At 36.7% G+C, this 22307-nt stretch overlaps 3 protein-coding genes across 5 annotated transcripts; 1 reads left to right on the plus strand and 2 right to left on the minus strand.

Annotated features, from left to right (window-relative positions):
• Nucleotides 1-580: 580 nt before the first annotated feature.
• On the minus strand, nucleotides 581-8083 carry LOC123872114. 2 transcript variants are annotated; one of them, XM_045916257.1, is made up of 11 exons: nucleotides 7897-8083; nucleotides 7223-7427; nucleotides 6510-6630; nucleotides 6024-6206; nucleotides 5461-5562; nucleotides 4776-4931; nucleotides 3608-3775; nucleotides 2591-2785; nucleotides 1871-1993; nucleotides 1545-1663; nucleotides 581-955 (listed from the first exon to the last, which is right to left on the minus strand). In XM_045916257.1, exons 1-11 carry the CDS (start codon nucleotides 7967-7969, stop codon nucleotides 793-795), a joined length of 1608 nt encoding a protein of 535 aa, XP_045772213.1. In that variant the 5' UTR covers nucleotides 7970-8083; the 3' UTR covers nucleotides 581-792. The 2 variants fall into 2 exon arrangements, with proteins under 2 accessions (XP_045772213.1, XP_045772214.1); XM_045916258.1 differs by lacking the exon at nucleotides 7897-8083 and adding an exon at nucleotides 7739-7775.
• A 1075-nt stretch (nucleotides 8084-9158) lies between these two features.
• LOC123872108 (neprilysin-4-like) lies at nucleotides 9159-18438 on the plus strand. 2 transcript variants are annotated; one of them, XM_045916247.1, is made up of 13 exons: nucleotides 9159-9678; nucleotides 10519-10659; nucleotides 11146-11285; nucleotides 11777-11945; nucleotides 12306-13168; nucleotides 13246-13396; nucleotides 13693-13879; nucleotides 14206-14324; nucleotides 14816-15208; nucleotides 15507-15679; nucleotides 16098-16282; nucleotides 16912-17055; nucleotides 17832-18438. In XM_045916247.1, exons 1-13 carry the CDS (start codon nucleotides 9269-9271, stop codon nucleotides 18006-18008), a joined length of 3252 nt encoding a protein of 1083 aa, XP_045772203.1. In that variant the 5' UTR covers nucleotides 9159-9268; the 3' UTR covers nucleotides 18009-18438. The 2 variants fall into 2 exon arrangements, with proteins under 2 accessions (XP_045772203.1, XP_045772204.1); XM_045916248.1 differs by lacking the exons at nucleotides 11777-11945; nucleotides 12306-13168 and having other exon boundaries at nucleotides 9162-9678.
• A 150-nt stretch (nucleotides 18439-18588) lies between these two features.
• On the minus strand, nucleotides 18589-21860 carry LOC123872135. The gene is made up of 4 exons (XM_045916290.1): nucleotides 21432-21860; nucleotides 20106-20185; nucleotides 19160-19322; nucleotides 18589-18948 (listed from the first exon to the last, which is right to left on the minus strand). Exons 1-4 carry the CDS (start codon nucleotides 21763-21765, stop codon nucleotides 18788-18790), a joined length of 738 nt encoding a protein of 245 aa, XP_045772246.1. The 5' UTR covers nucleotides 21766-21860; the 3' UTR covers nucleotides 18589-18787.
• Nucleotides 21861-22307: the final 447 nt, after the last annotated feature.

Raw genomic sequence — 22307 nt, forward strand, 5'->3', positions numbered from 1 at the left:
GAGAATCGATTTTATTTCAAAGGATTATGGAAAACGTCATAACATGAGTTTAAATTTTTCAGTCGTTTCAAAGAAAGAAAGAAGAAAATAAAGAAAAAGACATCTAAGTCATCACAGAATTCATCCTGATGTACCAACCTAGCTTAATCCCAGTGTAGAATCAGTCTTACTTATCGTAAGGTAGTAATATTATAATTTTACTAATCAATTCATCATGGCTCGTTATCAATTTTAATGATCGATCAAAGAATAACTTGTAGACATCACTATCTGTCAAATAATTAATGACACTGACAGTCCGTTGACGTCTTTCTAAAATGGTGTAAATCCATAGAGTAAGGATTTTTGTTGACGATGGTTTGACCAAGTGTAAGGTCTTTGGGTTTGACGCATAGACACGGTCTACTATGGCATAATTATATCTCTGATCTCTATGGTCTACGGCACAAAATATATATCTAACCGGTCCGTTTTATGCAGTTTTTGTAGGTAGTACGGTCTACAAAAACTGCATAAAACGGTAGGTACCTATTAAATTTTTAAAAAGTTATTTATAACAACGTTTTCAACAAAGAGGATCTTGTATAAAAACACTTCTATTACATTAATAACAAATAAGGAGGTAAGATCACGTCGTATTTTTTAAATTTAACTAAACAAGCATTAGATACCTAACTAATAATAGCATAGCATAGCAATCTGCACTGGGTAGGTAACTACACAATAAAATATAATAATAATCAATATCACTAGGACCAATAATAATATTGCTATCGCACAGCGTGATCCACATTATTTAGGATTAAAAAGGTGATGAGAAGAAATCTTGCAAACAGGATACAGGTTTGAAAAATCTTTCGACCAAAGCGTGTAACGTTTGTTTTTTTCTTGATCGGGAATACTTGCTTCTTCTGAATATGTAACAATCGCTTCAGGTTTAGCAGGCAGTGGAACGCTGCAAAGGAAAATTTTCTTATATTCATTTTCTTATTTTCACGTGTCGTACTAACTAGGTAGTTACCAACGGAACAAACCACATCAAAATCGGTTCAGGTAGGGGAAGTGGGACCTGCCTACTTAAAAACCAGTATAAGTAGCTACTTATTTATGTTATGAGAATCGGCCATGAAAAGAACAGATAGGTAGACAGACACGCTTTCGCTGTATGCTTTCGCTAATAATAGTATGGATTTCTCAATTAAAAAATGCTGAAAAAATAAAAATTGCATAATTTTTTTTATGGTTTAGATAGTTTGTTTCCGTTTTGCTATAAATGTTTTCACTACTCTAATTAAAAAAAAATTGCACTCGCTTCGCTCGCTTCATGTCTCCTATTGGATTATATCAAGGTAACAGCTTGGTAACAGTCAAATAAAATTATAAAAGGTGAAATTTTACAGGCAGTCACAGACAGGTACCTAACCGTCAATTTGGATCAAAAATTCTCATGACAGGATTCGGATAAAAATCTAGCCCTGATTTTTTTATTTCAACCGCGAGTAAACGAATTAAAGATTTTTAGTGAAAATATCGTAGGTACTTACTTACGGGTTGGGTCCACTAAAAGTGGATAATCAAGCGGTATTTTGACAGTTTTAGTCACCACTGGACCCGGGAACATTTCTGTTACCATCGACAATATCCCTCCCTTTTCCACTGGTATCTGAAAAGAATACCATCTAAACTCAAGTTAACATTGCGCGCGCAAAGAAAACGTACCAAAACATTATAGTTACTTCCATACAATCGTAAATAATTTTCACAATATCCAGATAAAGTTTATGTAATTTTGACGTTATCACAGTTTTTGTATTGGGAATCAGTCAAATCCGTTAGATTGGAACAGACCCATAGTTAATTAGTATCTTACTTGTCTTTGCCCATATTTCTCACTGATTTTGAGAACATTTTTGCACCATTTCCATATATTTTCATCAGCAGCACCACGTCTCTCCAAGCGCTCATTTAGTTCTGCCATATTGCGAATAGGTTTCTGAAAAAATATACGCGCTGAACTGAGACCCTTCTCCTTTTTGGAAATCGGTTAAAAATAGAATCTATCTGCTGTATGAACTATGATGATATATAAGTTTTTTTTCGCCTCTTGAACAGCCACATTATTGTAGTTTTGAAAGAACATAGCAGGTGAATGCTGGTTCCACAATAATTCGCAGATTTACGGCAGAAAAGATCTAAAATGGGAGGTTGAATTTGGAGGACAGGTAGCGTTGGCCTACTATTGGGTTGGTCCGGGGTTCGATCCCGACCTCGCAACTATGATTGGTAGGTGACTCAAAATGGTTAGTGGAACCTAATAGAGGAAGCGCTATACTACTCGTAACTTCAATCCGCGGATAGGGTAATGTAGCAAACATTAGGCGGTAGGGTATGAAACGACTAGGTCTCTTTGATTTTACATCACCCCTAGGCCCTAGCCTAATATTTGATAAAGGTCGATTTCAGGATCAAACCGAGAGCTACCTCACTCTAGTTCACTCTGATAATGGTCAGACGGTCAGGTCAGGTTACGGGGGTGGCATAGTCATCTTTGGCTAAACCCCTAAAAAAAATAAAGAGAAAAAAAACTCACAATGTGAATACGTGGTTTTTTCGCTTGCTGCAAATTCATCATGGTCCGTAGCGACAAAGCACAGGACTTGTTGCTGCGATAGCTGAAGTGCTCGCTCGTCTTCGCGACCTCTTCCCTGCTAGTTCCTAGTGTCGATTGTCCAAATTCAGACTTATTCAATAGTTCTAGACTTCTGTCGTGCTTAATCATGTTCTCCTAAAATAGCACGTAGGTTTTCGCAAATATTTTATTTTATACTAGCGACCCGCCCCGGCTTCACACGGGTAGCTTATTACAATTATTGTCGTAGAGATCTCTAACTTTTAGAAATAACACGCCTATTCACTCAGGAATAATGTTGCTTTCTATTCTACTGGTGAAAGAATTTTCAAAATCGGTTCAGTAGTTGGAGAGATTACCCTCTACCAACAAACTTACAAACTTTACCTTTTTATAATATTATATTGGCGTCACTCAGAAAAGCAGGTATTATTTAAATATTTTTATCGAATTATTGGAATGTCCTCTCCAAAACCAACACAAAAAAACACAAGTTTAATGTGTAAGGTTATCCGAGAGTTTTAATCTAAACAAACTAATGCCAAAATAAATAATTTAATTAGAGCGTGATTGCTATCACAACATCTAATTCAGTTCACAATCCAAATACCGAAAATATGCGATATCGCTCCGAATCTCAGAAGGAGACTGAACTAAAACCTTCGAAACACCCGTATTTATGCAAGTTCAATCTTGTTGGCCTCCTAGCAACAGATTGTATGACATCGAATGAGCCAAATATCGATTTTATCAAACTACCTGCATTAGGTAAATTAATAATTTTATATTATTTTTGACAACTCAAATCATTTTTTTAAAAATAACCTTACAATTAGTATCAGTCGAAGACGTCCCAGACGCCCAGTATTACTGTTGTACTAGTTACTGTCTAGAGCAGCCCTCAATACGCTAACAGACATTAGGTATATTTTTATGGATAGTGAAATAATAGGTAGATAGGGTAATAAAGATTTTTACTCGCAGTTTTTCCAATTCGATATCGATTTTTTGTCTCGCAAGCAGTTCTGCCCGGATCTCGTCAACTAAAAATGCCCAGTATTTGTTGACGCGGGCGCAGTCCCCAAGCTGAGTGGTTGGCAAATGTACTAGAATACGCCTACTTATAGATGAGGGAAGTAACTGGATCTGCAAGTTTACGATGAGATTGAATTGCTTGCTGATCTTTAGATTTTCAATCGTGCCAAGTCCTATCGTTGACTCTATTCTACTTCTTCTAAGGTCTTAACTGCCTTAGAAAATAACTAATCCATTATTGACGTGACAACGTCTTATAATTCGATAGAGCCGGCTGCACGCACGAAAAACCATGACTCATGCGGCGTTACCTCGCTCTGAGGCGTTCCACGTAAGGCTTGAAGTGCAAGCGAGAGCGCGGAACGAGCGACAAAGAAGTACAATCGGCCTTTGTTGTCACGTTCAACTATCGTCAGTAAACCGACTTTACAGACAACCAATTTTAATTGAGCTTTGCTATTGTTAAAGGACCAGGAACTATCTCTGTAACATATACATATAGACAAAGCAAACGTCCTAAGGGATTGCAAAGACAATAATTCATAGCGACCATACTCGTAATAGTAGCAAACTGCACGTGAGCCTACAGTAATTATACATTACTATCTCTAAGGACTTGTATATCAACAATATTATTATTCTTATAGGTCTCCCGTTTTTCAGTCGTCATTTAACGACCTTCTGGCGCGGAGATTTTATGAGTGAGATGTTCCAGGATTTAATTCCTGTCTGGATTAATTGGCCTCAGGCACCTCTGGTCATAATATAGGTAGCGCAGGGCTTTTAACGAAAATGCCATACTCTTCCATGTTACTCCATGACTTAGTCATATTTAGACTTCTTTTACATCAGCACCTTTGTGAAATTGCATTTGAAAGCTAAGTTATTATCTTTGAATAAAAGTAGTTTAAATCCTGTATTTATTTATTTTTTATTTGTACCAGAAAGTTGTAACAATATAAATAAAAAGAAAGAAAAAGTGGACAGGGAAACACTTATCTCTATAAGAGATCTCTACCAGTGACCCCTGGCAGTGCGAGAGGATTAATTTGATAGGAAAAGCTTAGACTTAATATAGATTTATGTAGGTATCTTGATTATTAAAACATACGAAGTCGACGGTCTCAACCGCTTCTGGCCTTGGACGATTCACTTTCCAAATCTTCTTCGTCATTCCATTCTTATACGTCATTTCTAATTCTTCTAACTTCATGGTCTCTTTCATTGCTTTTACTGTAGTCGCCCATAGTGCTAAATTCGTTTCCAACTAAAAAAATCACATATTTAGGAGAGACTTATAAAAATACTAGATGATGCCCACGGCTTCACCCGCGTGTATTTAGGTTTTGAAATCCCGTGGGAACTCTTTGATTTTCCGGGATAAAAAGTATAATATCCGTCCCCGATATGCAAGCTATCTATGTACCTTTCGTCAAAATCGGTTAAATAGATGGGCTGTGAAAAGCTAGCAGACAGATAGACAAACAGATACCAACATATTATTATTAAGAATGGGTATATTTTATGTTTAAATCTGATATTTTAGGTAGTGAGGTTAAGGAGAGAATTTTTTTTCGGCCGTTGCGGTTTTGAGGCTCTTGAGAGTTAGTTTCTCTCTTTCTGTCGAGTTAATTATAGCTGCGAAATTTGATTTTATGTGCGTGTTATAATGGATTGATTATTATTAACTCTACCTACCTATCGAAATATTTATTCTTGCGACTTGTGCTTTATTCTATGTATTTCATAGTATCATTACTTACGTAATTTTGAATTAAATAATTGTTATCAGTTACCTGTTTTTGAGCTTGAGCAGGAGCTGGAGTATACGAAAGTTTTGCCGAACCAGCTTCCGGAGAACTTTTAGGTTTTACTGCTTGTTCCTTCTTTACCGGAGTCTGAAAATGTACCTAATATCTAGAACTTATTGTCTGTAATATTTATAATATGAAATAGTTTGTAATATGACACTATGAATTTTAAAACAGTTTATTACGGCCACAGCAAAATACCTACACAAAAATATAAAATTAAATCACTTGTTTTTAGATTACATGCGCAGGAAAAGACTGGACGGTGGAAATCCGAGAGAAAAGGTACCTATATCTACCTAAGTAATCAGCTACATGAAGTTTGAACGTAAGAAAAATTGATCTATATTTTCTACACTCATCGGCTGAGACGACGACGATAAAGATATTTTTCAAAATTTCAAAACCTAGTGTCTGACGAATCTGCCTCTTGGAATCCAAACCTGAGCTCCAACCTACCTACTTAACTAGAACGTGCCTATTCACTCTTTCCCTGTAGCTACTGAACTTGCAGATACCTATACGTTCTAGAAAACATTGTCACCTACTGTTTCAACAGAAACAGATTTTTTTAGCGGTATCTGTTCTTGGACGACCACACATTCTTGTAGATCTTCCAACTGTATCTGGACATGCTGCTCGTAGATTTGTTGTGCGCGTTTCAGGACCTCCCACATTACAGGACCACCGGCGACTGTTAGCAACTCCGAGAGGGCTAAAGCTTGACGTTCCTTTGAAGAATTTCTGCTATAAGTTAGGTAGGAAATAGGGGCAACATAATATTATAATAAAAGAAGTCTCCATTTATATAAAACTCATAAAATGTTCCTGCCTATGTCCCGGTTCAAAGTCTATACTTTGAAACTGTTCTACCGATGTTTCCCAAACCAGTTTCATTAAAAAAGCAGCAATGCGAAGATGGTTTAAGACCACAAAAACAATGCATCCCGAGCACACGCCAGCAATGCAGATCAAGATCTTTTTACTTGGCTGATTTAGTATAATTAGAAATTAGTATTTAAGTAGATACCAACAGGTTCGAGAGTTTGAAACCATTTCCTGTCACTCATCATAACTTCTACAAGGGTTGATAAAGGCAAAGCAGTTCTATCGTGATCCATGGGTACTTGGTCGTAGCTGCTCCATACTCTGGGCCTAAATATACAAAATAGATGACATTATGAACATAATATAGTGTGTGTCAAGCGGGGTTCATTGGCCCAAAATAACTAATTGTAATTATAAAATAAATAATTGGTTTAGAATAGGTGTATCTAAAAATTCGGCAAAGCCGTGCCGCCAAGCGATTTTGCGTTACGATAAATAGTGACGTCCAGAAACCAAAGGAGTAAGTATGGGTTTAATAAAAACTGCCATACCCCTTCCAGGTTAGCCCGCTTCCATCTTAAACTGCATCATCACTTACCACCAGGGGAGGTAGCAGTCAAGAGATAAATTATATCTGAATAAAAATAAATAAAAAAGTCAAGCACCGTCAGCTTCACGCGATGGGCATGCTACAAACAGTTCCTACCATTACTTCTTCCATGGTCGAAATCAATCGACTACAACGTGGGTGACCGGAACATAGAAAACACAGAAGACAGAAATTACAACGGTTAGAAATTGTAAAAGTATGTGCCCTTCAGACTTCAGCCGTGCAGTTTCCATCGCGTAGTGCTACTCCCATGTGTCGTGAACGTTTCAGGCTATTTTGAATTGAAATCCAGTTTCAACTAAAACTTACTCGCATACAGACATGACGGCGTCTTTAGGTCGACAATTCCATATTGACTTCAGAAGCAGTGACAGGGTCCAAATACTACGCACATCTTCCAATAGAGCTAGTACAAATCGCTTTTTGTTGGCGCAAGAAATGCGTGCAAACCAGTATTTTGTTGCAAGCATATGCTTGCTGAATTCTAAGTTTTCCTCCGGATGGTCACTGTTCACTAAAATGAATTTGTTTTCTATTATTGTCTCCGGTTTAGGTCAAACGAAAGTTATTTCGTTAGAAGGTTTTAAAAAGATAGGTAATACATCTATACAAGATTATATATACGGAAGATGAGCGCAAGATCAGCAAGATTCATAGAAAATACCAGACCGTAAGAGTTAAGATTTTCAGTCGAACAAGATTTTTGAGAGATAAATGATCTGATTTTTTTTGTTCTAAATTCTAATAATGTAAATGATGCCAATAGAATTAGATGTGCCTTTTTGCACACTCATTTTATTTAGTCTTCCAACTATTTATGCGTACCTCTGCCTGTTTCTAATCATTCTCATCTCTCAAGTAACGATCTGTTATAATTTCACTGCATTGTCCTTGCACACTCCTTAAGTTGAATAATTCGTTGAGATCAATAAAAATACATATCTATGATAAAAATAAACAGGTAACCACTACTTGAACCTTACCATAAGTCATGTCCGACAAAATTAAATCGTTTAATAGATGAACTTGTCTCGTCACTTCAGCAAATGAAGTCATTGTTTTATTATTTACTTCTCGTGAATTTCTATCTCTTATAGCTCTTTATAATGCCTTAAATTTTATTTGATCATCTAGGTATAATTAAACTTTGGTGAATGAAAAATTGGGCGAACAATGACATTTAAAAAGTATTTAGTGTCATTTTCTTATAATTTTTAAAACACTCAAAAAAGTCTGATTAAATTTTGGTAAACTGCTTTTCTTGACCTCGATCATCTTCGATCTACAAATATTTTAGCAGAAGAAATCTTTGATCTTAGAAGTAGTGTCCCACTATTTGCCTTTCTATATTGTAATTTATCCTATTAGGTTTTTGTTGCCCTTGTGGCCCTACTTCGTGTTTGTGTCCAAACTAGAAACAGGTAAGTAGGTATCACCTGGTACACTTGCTTAGTACACACTACACACGTTAAAACGTAATTGGGTTCAAGCAACGCTTGATTGCCCACAATTTCCCAGACGTACTGAGTCCCAGGGTCAACCTAACAATGGTCACTATATAAGTTTACATATCTATTACCTAACTAGTTGATACCGCTCAATTATTTTGTTTAAGTTTTTTATCGTCTAGGTAAATAAATACACGATCTAGCGTGATGGTAGGTAAACATAAACAATATCTTCAATGTAAGTTTAATAGGTACTTACACGTAGGTAGGTAAATTAGTGCTGAGTAATTTTGAAACTCAATCAAGTCATTTACATTCAGCTTCCTCAGGTAAGTAGGTATAAGAGAATCTTGCTTGCAAGTCATTGAGTCTGAATGATTTTAAGAAAGGCAAAAAAGTACACGAGGTATTTAGGTCTAAGCTGATCACACTAATATTATAAAGGCGAATGACTGTGTGTACGTGTGTGTGTGTGTGTGTGTGTGTGTGTGTGCGCGTGTGTGTGTGTGTGTGTTTGTTACTCCTTCACGCAAAAACTACTGGACGGATTTGACTGTTTAGAATGGAGATAGATAATATCCTGGATTAGCACATAAGCTACTTTTCATCCCGGAAAATCAAAGAGTTCCCACGGGATTTCGAAAAACCTAAATCCACGCGGGCGAAGTCGCGGGCATCGGCTAGTCTACAATATTTCAAAAACTGTGCCGAGCAATTGTTACTTAAATACAGATTTAGTCTGATGATTGCGGTTTTACGAATACAACAATTTTCAGATAAGCATAAGTGACATACAAACACACTGACTTCAGTCTATTATATCATAATAGTAACTACGATAGTATGATGTTCCACTTACAAATCTCGCAGGATTTTCTGACATCAGCTGCGTCAGTCAGATCCTGTCATGGCGCGTGTTGACACGCCGCCCCAAACAGTATCAATAAAACCGAAAAGTGCTAACCTCTGCAAATTCTCCTCGCTTATACTATTAACGACGTTTTTTACGATAGCGTATTTTATATCGAAGAGACCGTTGGATACTTTAGGCGATCCATCCGATCAGTTCACGGTTAAAAACGTGCCAAGTTACACGAAGTTGGAAGGTTTGGATCCTGAAGAAAGGGAGGTGTTTGAAGGTTTCAGAACGTCCTTTATTCCACCTGAGGAAATTATACTTTCTCGGAGGGATCTGAGTCGCAAGTCGCTGTATGAAGGGAATGTTTCAAGCGATGTATTAATTTGGGATAAAGAACAACGCCCACCGGGTAGAGTTAAACGAAGAAGCCGGTACAGCTTCACTTCGCAAGATTATGAGTGAGTATACCTACCAACTTTAAATACCAAATTCCTTTTCTGTTTTTCCACGTGTTGCCTCCCACGGGCCTCCACTTTTTTTTCGTCAACTTAATAAGTTGATAAGTCCAAGGAAACTTTTTTATTTTTTTATTCAGATACAATATGTTAGCCTTTGACTGCGATCTCACCTGGTGGTAAGTGGTGATGCAGTCTAAGGTGAAAACGGGCTAACCTGGAAGGGGAATTTGGCGGTATGGTTTTGCCAGTGGGGTGGTAACTAGCCACGGCCGAAGCCTCCCACCCGACCAGACCAGAAAAACTGTCACTATTCTATCGTCATCCGTCAGAAAAGATATAGGTAGCTTTATCCTTCTCGAGGAGACCTTTTGGACAGATGTAAATAATAATCCACAGTCAAAAACTAGATTTATATCAATAACTATAGTTTGTCCTCGAGTGGACCGACGAGCTCATATTACGGAATCATTATTGAAACTACTACCTTCAAGGAATTTAATTACACCAGGAAATGATCGCAAAATCGCTCACTTTATGCACGAGATCTCCAATAAATAAATAAAAACCACAATCAATGTCGTAGGGTAATAATTTTTCAGTTTGGCCTGGTTTAGACCAAACCTTAATAAAGATTGAGACTAACATTTAAATTACGTAATTGACTGGAACACATTAATTATGACTCTTTTGTGTTTCATTGTAAAGATCATTATATTAACAGCAATGTTATCTTCAGTCATAATTTTAATAAGTCTAAAAAAAAGGAAAAGCGTGAAAAAATTAATGCTGAATAAAAATAATTTGTATAAAAATTAATGCTGAATAAAATAATTTGTATAGTTACACAAACCAGAAACCTTATAAAGGAACTGATGAGGGTAACGAACCAGACCTGGGAGAAGATGAAGAGGAAGATGTTGCTGAAACGGAATACGATAGCAATTCCCACGAGCAAGATGATGATGAAAGAAACTTACACAGGTATTTACACTTATACAAAGCAAGTTTTGTTTGCCTAATAGTTTATTAATAGATTTTTCAAGAAAATTTTCTGAAAATATTTTAAACTAGAGGATGCCCGCAACTTCGTCCGCGTGGATTTCGGTTTTTAAAGATCCCATGGGAACTATTTGATTTTCCGGCATAAAAAGTTGCCTATGTCAATTGAAGGGACGCAAGTTACCTCGAATTCTCATACAAATCGGTTAAGTGGATGGGTATTTAGGAATCCCGCGGGAACTTTTTGATTTTCCGGGATAAAAAGTAGCCGATATCCGTCCCTGGAATATAAGCTAACCCTGTACCAAATTTCGCCAGAATTGGTTACACTGTTGGGCCGTGAAAAGGTAGCAAACTGACAGACAGACAGACACACTTTCGCATTTATGATATTATGTAAGTATGGATAATTAATTATTGCGTCAACGGATGATATTTCTCCTATCATTTTATGCAACTATTCCAAAGCATCGTGCATCCAGAAATATACGTCGATCGAGGCCCACTAGACGATGTCGAACAAGTCCGTCGCCAACCTGAACTTGAGGAAGGGGAAATGGGCTCAGCAGCTCACGTGTACAAACCTATCAAATCTTACACTGGTAAAGGTACGTGGCAGATTCCCACCATAATATTCAGACTTTAAGCGAAAAACAACATAACTACTTTTAACTAAGATTTTATGTAACGAAAATAAAATATTAAGCTACTCTATATGGTATAGGGCTGAATTAACAAAACTCTATAGATATTTAAATAAAATAAAAACTGCGCCTAAAATTGAAATAGTTAAGAAACAATATTACGTTAATTTATGTACTCAAAAAAAAGTAAATTTGTGTAACATAAATTCTTAAAAATGATTTTGCAAGTAAGTCTCATAAATGGTACAATCGCATCTATTTCGGTTCACATTATAATAAAAGTTGTATAGCAATCGAAGCATTGTGTCTAGTACGGCCATCATTCAATTGACTCTTCACGAAATAAGTCAAGTTCACGAGCCACTGAAGAGAGCCAATTTATTTGCAAATATTAGATAATATTGAACATCTGTAGGTTGACAAATTGCCTATACCTGTACAATTCTCTAATGCAGGTATACACGCTTTTTGGAAAGGTCAAGGAGACAGGGAAACAATTAGACAAACTCAAGCAGACATAATGAAGCAATACATGGACGTTGGAGCGGATCCTTGTCACGACTTTTATCAGTACGCTTGTGGAAATTGGCCAACACTTAATCCTATTCCAGCTGATAAGGCTGGGTAAGTAGAGGGAATGAAACTTATAGTTGATACTGACACAATGGTTGCGATAGCGCATGGGAGGAGAATTTTGGAGGCAACTGGTTCATTTTCATATTTACCAAATATTCCGACTGTAATTTTAACTACAGATTCAGATCGGTGAAATTATTGGTAGGATATTACAACGGACGTATAAAATTTTGATTTGCTTCTTGTGATAATAATATGTATCTTAGCGTATTTTTTAGGCAAGCACGCTCCAACTTAGTCCTACATCATTGCTTTCCTTAAAACGCCAAGCGCCAAGAGCAAGCCTATCCCACAATTAAAAAAAAACTTCCAATAAAATAATGCATTAGGTATTATATCTCTTTGCAGCTACGACACTTTTGAAATGTTGAGAGAGAATTTGGACACTGTTTTAAAAGATCTATTAGAATTCAAGAAAAATGAACACGTAACAACTGCATATCCAGGACCACATTTAGATGCGAAGGATAGCTTTTTGACTATGATGCACCATTCTATATGTCCTACCAAAACACATGAAGAAGACTTTGATGTTGTAATAATTAACACTGATGAATTTGATAATTTAACAGAGTTCAATAAAAATTATGATTTAAATAATACAAAAGAGGTTAAGTCGGAAATAATAAACCGCATACGTAGATATTTGGATAAAAAGGCCAAAACATTAATGAAACCATCAAAGATGAAACACAAATTTCACGAGTATTTATCAAAGAACGAACACAAAAAGAATCATTTGAACAAACATAGAAAATACCTTATGAATACTCATAAAAATAATAATGAAAGCTCTATTAAAAAACGTTCAATTAATTCAAGTAAAAACAGTAAAAATAAGAAATCATTTTTCAAAAGATTAAAAAGAATAGGACCCGTAGGAACAATGATTTTAAAAGTTCAGCAAACTGCTGAAACACTTGAGGACGATACAACAAATGATGCAGCATTAAAAGCGAGATTTCTCTTCAAATCCTGTATGAATCATGACATTTTGAAAAGAAGAGGACATCAACCACTTTTAGATTTATTAGACTTACTAGGCGGATGGCCAATTTTGAAAAGTGGATGGACTGGGAAAGATTTCGATTGGCTAGAACTTATGGCTAAGCTTAGATTGTACAATAACGATATTTTGATATCAGAATGGGTGGGTCCTGATATCAAAAATTCTGATGAATTTGTTATTCAATTCGATCAAACGAGCTTAGGTACATATAGATTCTTCTAATAAATTGGTGTCCTTGTTTATAGCAATTATATTTTAATATTTCTTTCATTCATTTAGGTTTACCAACTAGAGATTACTTCCTTCAAGAATCTAACAAAGCTTACCTGGAAGCTTATAAAGAGTACTTAATAAAAATAGCTCTATTGCTCGGTGGTGAAATCGAACACGTAAAAGCAAGCGCAGATAATATAATCAACTTTGAAATCCAGTAAGTTTAATTGTATAAGTATTTCATTTAATGATTTCATTAGTATCTCTATTACTACTTCTAAAAAGGGCCCTAATTTTTGGCCCTCATTTAATATTTTCGTTTGTAACTCTATTATTAGATAGGTACTTCTCCTAAAATGGCCAATTTTCGGACCTCAGCTTGAAATTTTCTTATCGATTTATTTTTAATTGTTTTTGTCTTCCATATTCTCTGTTAAAAAGATGTTTTATTTGTAAATTAATCTACTGAAGTTATTTGTTGTTACTTAGACAATTACCGTTCTCTTCAAACAGATTAGCCAAAATAACTTCAGCACCAGAAGACCGGCGGAATGTATCAGAACTCTACCGACGTATGAGTCTGACAAAGTTAGAAGGATTGGTTCCACAAATACATTGGAGAAGATATCTATGCATTGTTATGAATAGAACAGTTCACTCTCAAGAAACTGTAGTACTATTCGCACTTAATTATGTTAGAGTAAGTGCTTACAATTAACATTATGACATCCTACGATATCATTAGCAATGCTAATGTCAGTTGCAGTAATATGAGCTGATATTCCAAATATGACTTTTCTAATACTAACAGCTACATTGATTATAAAGTGGTCATTATAAGGTAGTCATAGAAATCATAATAATACTATTAACTTTTTCTTTAACCTAATTTTTGCTGGGTTTCCTCGCTAGGAAGGGCTTTTAAAATCATCAGATGATGACGATTTCACTTGATGATTCTATAGCACGTTGTTTAAATAAATATACTTACTTAAATACTATTATATTATTTTTCGTCTAATTTAGCACTTAGTTCAATTGATAGAAGAGACGGATCATAGCACTTTATCAAATTACCTGCTGTGGCGATTTGTGAGGCACCGAGTGAACAACCTGGATGATCGCTTCCAATCTGCCAAACAAAAGTGAGCATAATATCTGTACAATAGTGTGCTAAAAATAAACCAATTTTTGCATTGAGTTTGAATATGTTCCGAAACTCAACACAGTTCTACTTCTGCATATTATTTTCACCAATAAGTAATAATAATCACTCCTGCATATTTTAATTATCAGATTTATTGGGATTCTTGAATAAGGTTGGAAGAGTTGGTTGTATAGAAAATTAAGTTGAGGAGAGGACTTCAAAAATAGCTTTACATTCGGCGTTTTTGGCATTTTACCGGCATCATATAACTCTGCATAAAATCGCTAAATTTCTATAGTTGCTTTGTGTTTGTTTGCAAATACAATAAAATCTCAACTAAATAAAGCTAAATCCTAATAAGACAATCGGCTCTACAAACATTTTTGGAATAGGATAGTATAACATTTATGTAAATAAACTTTTATAGTGCTTTTGAAACGCGAATTTTAAGATACAGAACATTCTGAGCACAACTTGATTTTTCACCAGATTCTATTACATTCTATTTGGCCGAGAACAAGCGCCGCCAAGATGGAAGAACTGCATATCGCAAATAAATTCCAACATGGGAATGGCCTTAGGCTCAATGTTCGTACGAAAATACTTCGACGAGATGAGCAAAAATGACACAATGACTATGACTACAGAAATCCAACAGGCTTTCAGAGAACTGCTCCATATGACAACCTGGATAGACGACGAAACGAAAAAACTTGCGGCACATAAAGTAGATTCAATGATGTTAAGGATTGGCTACCCAGATTTTATATTGAACAAACATGAACTGGATGAGAGATACAAAGAAGTGAAGATTCATCCGGATAAATATTTCGAGAACATATTGAATATTCTTCAGCATTTGACTAAAATGGAACAGTCACGGTGAGTGAGATTGCAGTCAAGGCCTAACTTGTATCTGAATTTAAAAAAAATAACTATAGAACCGTTTTCAGTAGTGAGCTGGTGATGGGTTGATGATGCTGATGTTGATGATGACTCTAAAATAAACTAAAGTGATGGTCTCTGATGTACTTATAACTTCCCTTTTCTAAATGTTACCTGTTGAAAAAGAAATCAGAGTCACATATTGACAAGTATGTAGGATTTACCTAGCTATCTTTGAATGTCGCAAATTTTTAAAGCGCTCGAAACAATAAAATGATTCAAGCTTATTTTCCAGTATTGGCCAGCCCGTGAACAAAACTTTATGGAACACAGCACCAGCAGTCGTCAACGCCTACTACAGCCGCAACAAGAATCAGATCATGTTTCCAGCAGGCATCTTACAACCTCCTTTTTATCACAGGCATTTTCCTAGATCTTTGAACTTTGGAGGAATAGGCGTTGTCATTGGTAATTAAGTTCATAAAATTAGCTTTAAATAGCCAGTAGCCACTGCTTTAATCCCTAGAAAAAGTTCCTTTAGCAAAATAATATTAATTGCTACTAACTATGAGAATTTAAAGTCTCGCCGAAAAATTCCCACACCCCATTTCCCATGGGGTAAAATCTCAGGATAAATTACAGGATAGTTCTCCGTTTGATAAAAGATAGTTAAGAGGTAGGTTTGCTACAACAACTAATAGCCAGCTCAAAATAGGTTTGCGTGGCAAGTGTTTATAAAAAAACGACACCAAAAAAAGTTAAATTGGAAAAGAAAGCAACTAAAAGGAATCAGCTATCAGAGAAATCAAGAAATAGCATTTCCCTTTAGCTTTCATCTTTCTTCTGGTTTATTAGGATTGCAAAGTAATGTTAATTTTATTTTCAGGCCATGAAATCACGCACGGGTTTGATGACAAAGGTCGCCTGTTTGACTGTGAGGGCAACCTTCACCGCTGGTGGTCCGACATCGCGATAGAGGCGTTCCACCACCGCGCCCAGTGCCTTATCGATCAATACGGCCAGTACATTGTGCCTGAGGTCAATATGAAACTAGATGGAGTAAATACACAGGTAAGCTCGAAGTAGACACCACAGGCACATGCTATTCTAATCTACATCGATGGTAGAAGTATGAAAATGTCAGGGTCAATTTGGTGATGAAAATGATGTTTGGGGGTTTTTTGTGTATTAGTCACAATTTGAAGCACTTGACTTAGAATCTAGTGATTATCAATTAGTCTATCGTAGATATTTCATGGATTTGTAGTAGTAGAATTTTGGAATTCGTAGAAAAATCGATCTCCTATAGGTAGCTACTTATTCAAAATACGATGCTATTGTATTGCTTGTAGCAAAACAATATTGGAAACAATATTCCATTTTTGACTGCATCAGAACTCTGAGTTCTGTGTTCTGTGCTTAATTACATATATCGTACCTATGTATATACCTAAAGCTACAAGTTGTTTTGATTGAAAGCTGATAGTAGGTATAGCTAATATTAATGGGCAATGGATATTGAATATTGACCCATATTCGACATAATGTCAGAATAGATCTTTACCTACAGATAAATAACGCCCATTAAAAGTTTTTTTTTTCTAATTACTAATTATGTTCGTGTCACTATTTCCTCACAAATATTATTTATTGTTCACAACCATTTACTTTAAAAAGACTAGAAGTTGTATTTCAACCAGGGTGAAAACATAGCAGACAACGGTGGAGTGAAGCAAGCGTTCCACGCGTACCAGCAGTGGCTATTGCACCATAACGCGGCTGACGAGACGCTGCCGGGCCTTAACCATACCAATAAACAGCTGTTCTTCCTGAACTTCGCTCAGGTTTGTTGACTGATGATGATGACTCATCGTGAAAACTTAGCACACAGAGACAAAACATTCCATGCGTACTAGCAATAGCTGCTGCACCATAACCTGACTGAAAAAATGCTGCCGGGGCCTTAGCTTGGTATATCAATAAACAGCTGTTCTTCCTAATTTCATTCGAGTTAGGTACCTAGGTATCTGTGTCGTATATATCTATGATATTAATAATATTTATTGTGTGATAAATTCAAAGTTGCTCATGAGTGAGCTATGGAGAGGGCTATGTTAGGAGTTTCCCTGAGGGATAAGATCCGAAACTAGGAGATTCGCAGGAGAACCAAGGTCACTGACATAGCCCAAACTATTAGCAAGCTGAAGTGGCAGTGGGCAGGCCATGCCTATCGTAGAGGCGATGGCCGTTGGAGCCGGAAAGTCTTAAGTGGAGACCGCGTTTACCAAGAGTGACGCGACAAAGAAGAAGAAGTGTGGGACGCCCTCCAGCACGATGGACCAACGATATAAAGCGGCTGGCGGGAAGTGGCTGGATGAGGAAGGCTGAGGACCGGGTGTGGTGGCGCTCTTTAGGGAAGGCCTATGTCCAACAGTGGACCTTCACAGGCTGATGCTGATGATGATGATGATTGTGTGAAACGTATGCTATGTCTATACTCTGTGTGAAAGGGTTACCTAGTTTCACTTAATAATATAAATCGAATACAATGACTAAACGTAGAGCCATACATTCCATTTCACATGCCTGGGGTGATTTATTTTAACCAACATTATTTTAGGTATGGTGCGGTGCTATGCGACCAGAAGCAATGCGAAATAAACTAAAGACAGCCGTCCACTCTCCAGGCAGATTCAGAGTTATCGGAACTTTGTCCAACTCCCTGGACTTTGCGAGGGAATTCCAGTGTCCACCCGGGTCCCCTATGAATCCTGTAAACAAATGCAGCGTCTGGTAACCACTAACCGTAGATTCATAAACAGAGTAAACTTTTTTTTAAAAGTATATTAGCCATGCTAATCATGACTAATACTCCTTTCCCCTCCAATTAAGCGTAAAGCTTGTGCCGGAGTGGGTACGACAATAGTACAACGGGTGGGGTTTGAACCGCCAACCTTTCGGAATTCAGTGCGCTCCTCAACCGTTGAGCTATCAAGGCTCTGGCGAAATATTTACATAATAACATAGTGAGAAAGCTCTGTTTTCTGCGTTTGCATTCTTTGTTGAAGAGAAACTTCGTCTTATTAAAATGGATATCCGCCTTGCTAATTTTATTTTAGTTAACGATTAATGCGTAAGTTGTTATATTTTTATTTGTAATGTTTTATTTTTAGTTGTCAATTAATTTGTAAGAGTTTATTCTGTAAATATAAATTAATTTTAATTTGTTGTTTGTTTAATTTTTCGGAAATATCTAGATACTTTGTAATTTTGGATAGGTAAAATGTATCTAATAATAAACCGGCAAGGTACGGGTTAGTATAATAAAAAAACTACCTGGAAAAAACTTGATTTTTCATATTATATTTTCCAAACAACACACACACATAATTTTAATAACCACAGTAAAAACGATAAAGAGTATCACAGAAAAAACAAAATGAATTCACAAAACTTTTTATGACATAACTAAGTATTTAACTTATTATTTTCGGCAGACTTTCGATATCACAATTTTTTATATCGATCTCTCTGAAAATCAATGAACAATCACAGATATTGGGCCGAGGGGTTTGTCTAATAAACGTAATTTCTAACTTCCACGCTCTGCGCATCGTCGTTGCTCCAAAGAGTTTGAACTTCATACTGGGAGTTGGGAGAGGCTTCCAAATTTTCCCTCCTTTCCCAACGCATCCGTACCAGTCGCGCGATTTCAAGCCACAGACGAGCTTCTAGCACTGAAAAAAGTTTATAACCATCAAATAATAAATTAATGGCTTTCCTAAGACATTAATTTAAGATATAACAGTTGACAGTTGTTGCTTAGAGCTATTTCACGTATATAATGCATGTACTTGTACATCCATTATAATTATACGTGAAAAAAATGAAATCGAATAGCCATCGTGTGAACGTAGCCTTAAAGTCGATCATTAAAAAAACACTAACGAAACAGAAAAGAGAATGAGGTCAGAAAAAGGGGATTAACGCTTCCATTGATGACAGCGATGGTGTAGATCAGCGCCCCAGCGGTGGGCACCTGACGTAGGAACAGCCCACGCAGCGTCGCTCCCAGCCATGGTAAGAATAGATACTCGCTCAAAGGAGAACGCTGAAAAATTATCACTTTATTGCACAGATTACACAAACAGATAGTGAGTTCCTTGATTAAGTTGGAAGTCCCAGATTGATTGTTGTTGATGGACTTTGTCTGTGTTGCCGTTTGCTGACGCGAGTGCGGTTTCTTTTTGGAGTGTTTTTTTTTTTTTGTTTAAAGTGGCCGGTTTTTGTGTTTTACTGGTGTTTTTTGGAGGTGGAACTGACTGAGAAGCGCTCCAAAGGGACGCCGCGCGAGTGTCGGCGAGCACCGGCACAGACGAAGTCCATACATAGTTATATATACTTACGTAGTTTCCCTAACTTGTAAATAACTACAAACCTGACATTGGCTAATCTGTGTAAAGCCAGACGAGAGAAAAAAAGTCCCAGATTCGATTACCGAACTCCTAAGCTTTTGTATATAGCAAAGTTCAATATGAGTACTTAAAATCACAATAATAGCCGTGATAATAGTGTGATGTTTTATGGTTATACCTCAAAGTTGTGATAACTGATAAGTGATTGCTTAGTGGTTAGGACGCTCGCCTCTTAATCGCAGGTTGGGGGTTCGATCCCGGGCACGCTCCTCTAACTTCTCGGAGTTATATGATTTTTAAGTACCTAATTAAATATCACTTGCTTTAACGTTGAAGGAAAACATCCTGAGGAAACCTGAGAGCCAATCTGCACTTGGCCAGCGTGGTGGAATATGGCCAAATTCCTTCTCCCTCTGAGAGGAGACCCGTGCTCTGTAGTGAGCCGGCGATGGGTTGATCATGATGATGCTTATACCTACCACGTAAGATGAGTTCCATATCAGCAGTGTGCTCAGCATAACGACAAGAGTATCAGAAGCTTCGATACACCATATTACTCCTGTAAATGACATTGCAAAATATTGTAAATAAGTGTTAAGTTAGAAGTTAACTAACTATATTTATTATTATTATATACTAAGCAAATGCCCTCGACTTCGTTCCCGTGGATATAGGTTTTTAAAATCCCCTATGAACTCGTTGATTTTCAAGTATAAAAGTAGCCTATGTGTTAATCCAGGGTATAATCTATCTGCATTCCTTTCAGCCAAATCCGTCCAGTAGTTTTTGCGTGAGAGTAACAAACATCCATACATACAAACTTTCGCGTTTATAATATTTAGTAGGATGTACCTGATTAATTATCGATCTACATATTTGATGATATGTGGAACTTCGTCCACGTGGATTTAAGGTTTTTTTAAATCCCGTGGGAACTCTGATTCTACGAGATATAGCTATTGTGCTATCAGGAGGTATTATCACGCGATCCGCTGTATCGCGATCCAAATAGATGTTATTTGATGGTATCGCGATAATATTGACGGATTTCACAATGTTCTTGAAATACGCTATCCAGGGGGCGTGGCTACAGGGCGAACGCACTGCAACGTGAAATCATCAGTAGGTATAGGTACTATCTTTGGGATATAAGTTATCTCAGTGCCGAATTTCGTTATAATCGGTTAAACGAATGGGCCGTGAAAAGCTAGGAGACCGCATTTATAATATTAAGTAAGTGGGTACTTATGTATAAAGTAAGTATATACTTATAGGAAGGATTACATACTTACCTACATTGTATGAGGACTAGAGGATGCTCGCGACTTCGCGTGGATTTTGGTTTTTGAAGATCCCATGGGAACTATTTGATTTCCAAATTTCATGCAAGCGGATGGGTATTTGGGAATCCCTTGGGAACTCTTTGATTTTCCGGAACAAAAAGTAGCCTATATCCATCCCCAGGATATAAGCTAACTCGGTACCAAATTTCGTCAAAATCAGTTAAACTGTTGGGCCGTGAAAAGGTAGCAGACAGACAGACAGACGGACACACTTTCGCATTTATAATATTAGTATGGATAGGTATTGTGTATTTTGCACAGAACAGGATAGTGTGTATTTTGATCAGCATACCTTAGATACCTACATGATACCTAAACATGACGCATTCTTTGTACATTTCAGAAAACGCCAAGCCTCAGTGACTTAGCAAAAATCGCTAAGATTTTTAATGACGAAATATTTTACAATACTTAATAATAATTAATTGGACAATTTTTTTTTTGATATAAACCCGAACTTACTCGAAACATCAATATCATCAGCATACAGCTTATCATCCTTGCTCATCAGCATAAAGTGTAAGTCATTCTTTAATGGTTGGTCTTCGAAGGTCGCCACTTCAAACTTTACATTGCAAACCAAGCCAAGTAAAAGACACACTGTGGCAACAAAACTAGCTGATAGAGTAGCTTTAGTGGCTTTGATCTGGAGTCTCTCAGCTCTTGCGAAGGTTTTCTGGCGGAGGTACTCCAGACTTGTCTCCATATAATCAATGAGAGCACCTATTATGGGTACACTGGATTTAGCGTAAGTCAAATGCCTTGGGTCGATGTTGGTGTCTCCTACGCTGGCCATTGTCGTAATTTTGATTTAATATTAAAGTAAATAAAAAAATTCTTCCAGTAGGTACCTAGGTAGGTCTAGTAAATAGTCTTTTGACATTTTTTTCAACTTGACAAAACAGACAAGTTACAAAATTTAAGTTCTTTATCTTTCAAGACGTTTTGCCAATTGCCATCTTTTCAGTACTACTACAATACTAGACTTCTAGACTTTGAAATAATTCATTGATGTCCATTATTAAGGGACCATGACTACGGCCACTAGCCGCAGCGTACAAGCATATCCAATACTAGCCGATGCCCGCGACTTCGCCCGCGTGGATTTAGGTTTTTTGAAATCCCGTGGGAACTCTTTGATATTCCGGAATAAAAAGTAGCCTATGTGCTAATCCAGGATATTATCTATCTCCATTCCAAATTTCAGCCAAATCCGTCCAGTAGTTTTTGCGTGAAGGAGTAACAAACATACACACACACACACACACACACACATACAAACTTTCGCCTTTATAATATTAGTGTGATTATTTACCTACCTAATAAGTCTATGCGTAA

The sequence above is a fragment of the Maniola jurtina genome, chromosome 14 (genome assembly GCF_905333055.1).
Source record: "Maniola jurtina chromosome 14, ilManJurt1.1, whole genome shotgun sequence".
NCBI classification, from domain to species: domain Eukaryota; kingdom Metazoa; phylum Arthropoda; class Insecta; order Lepidoptera; family Nymphalidae; genus Maniola; species Maniola jurtina.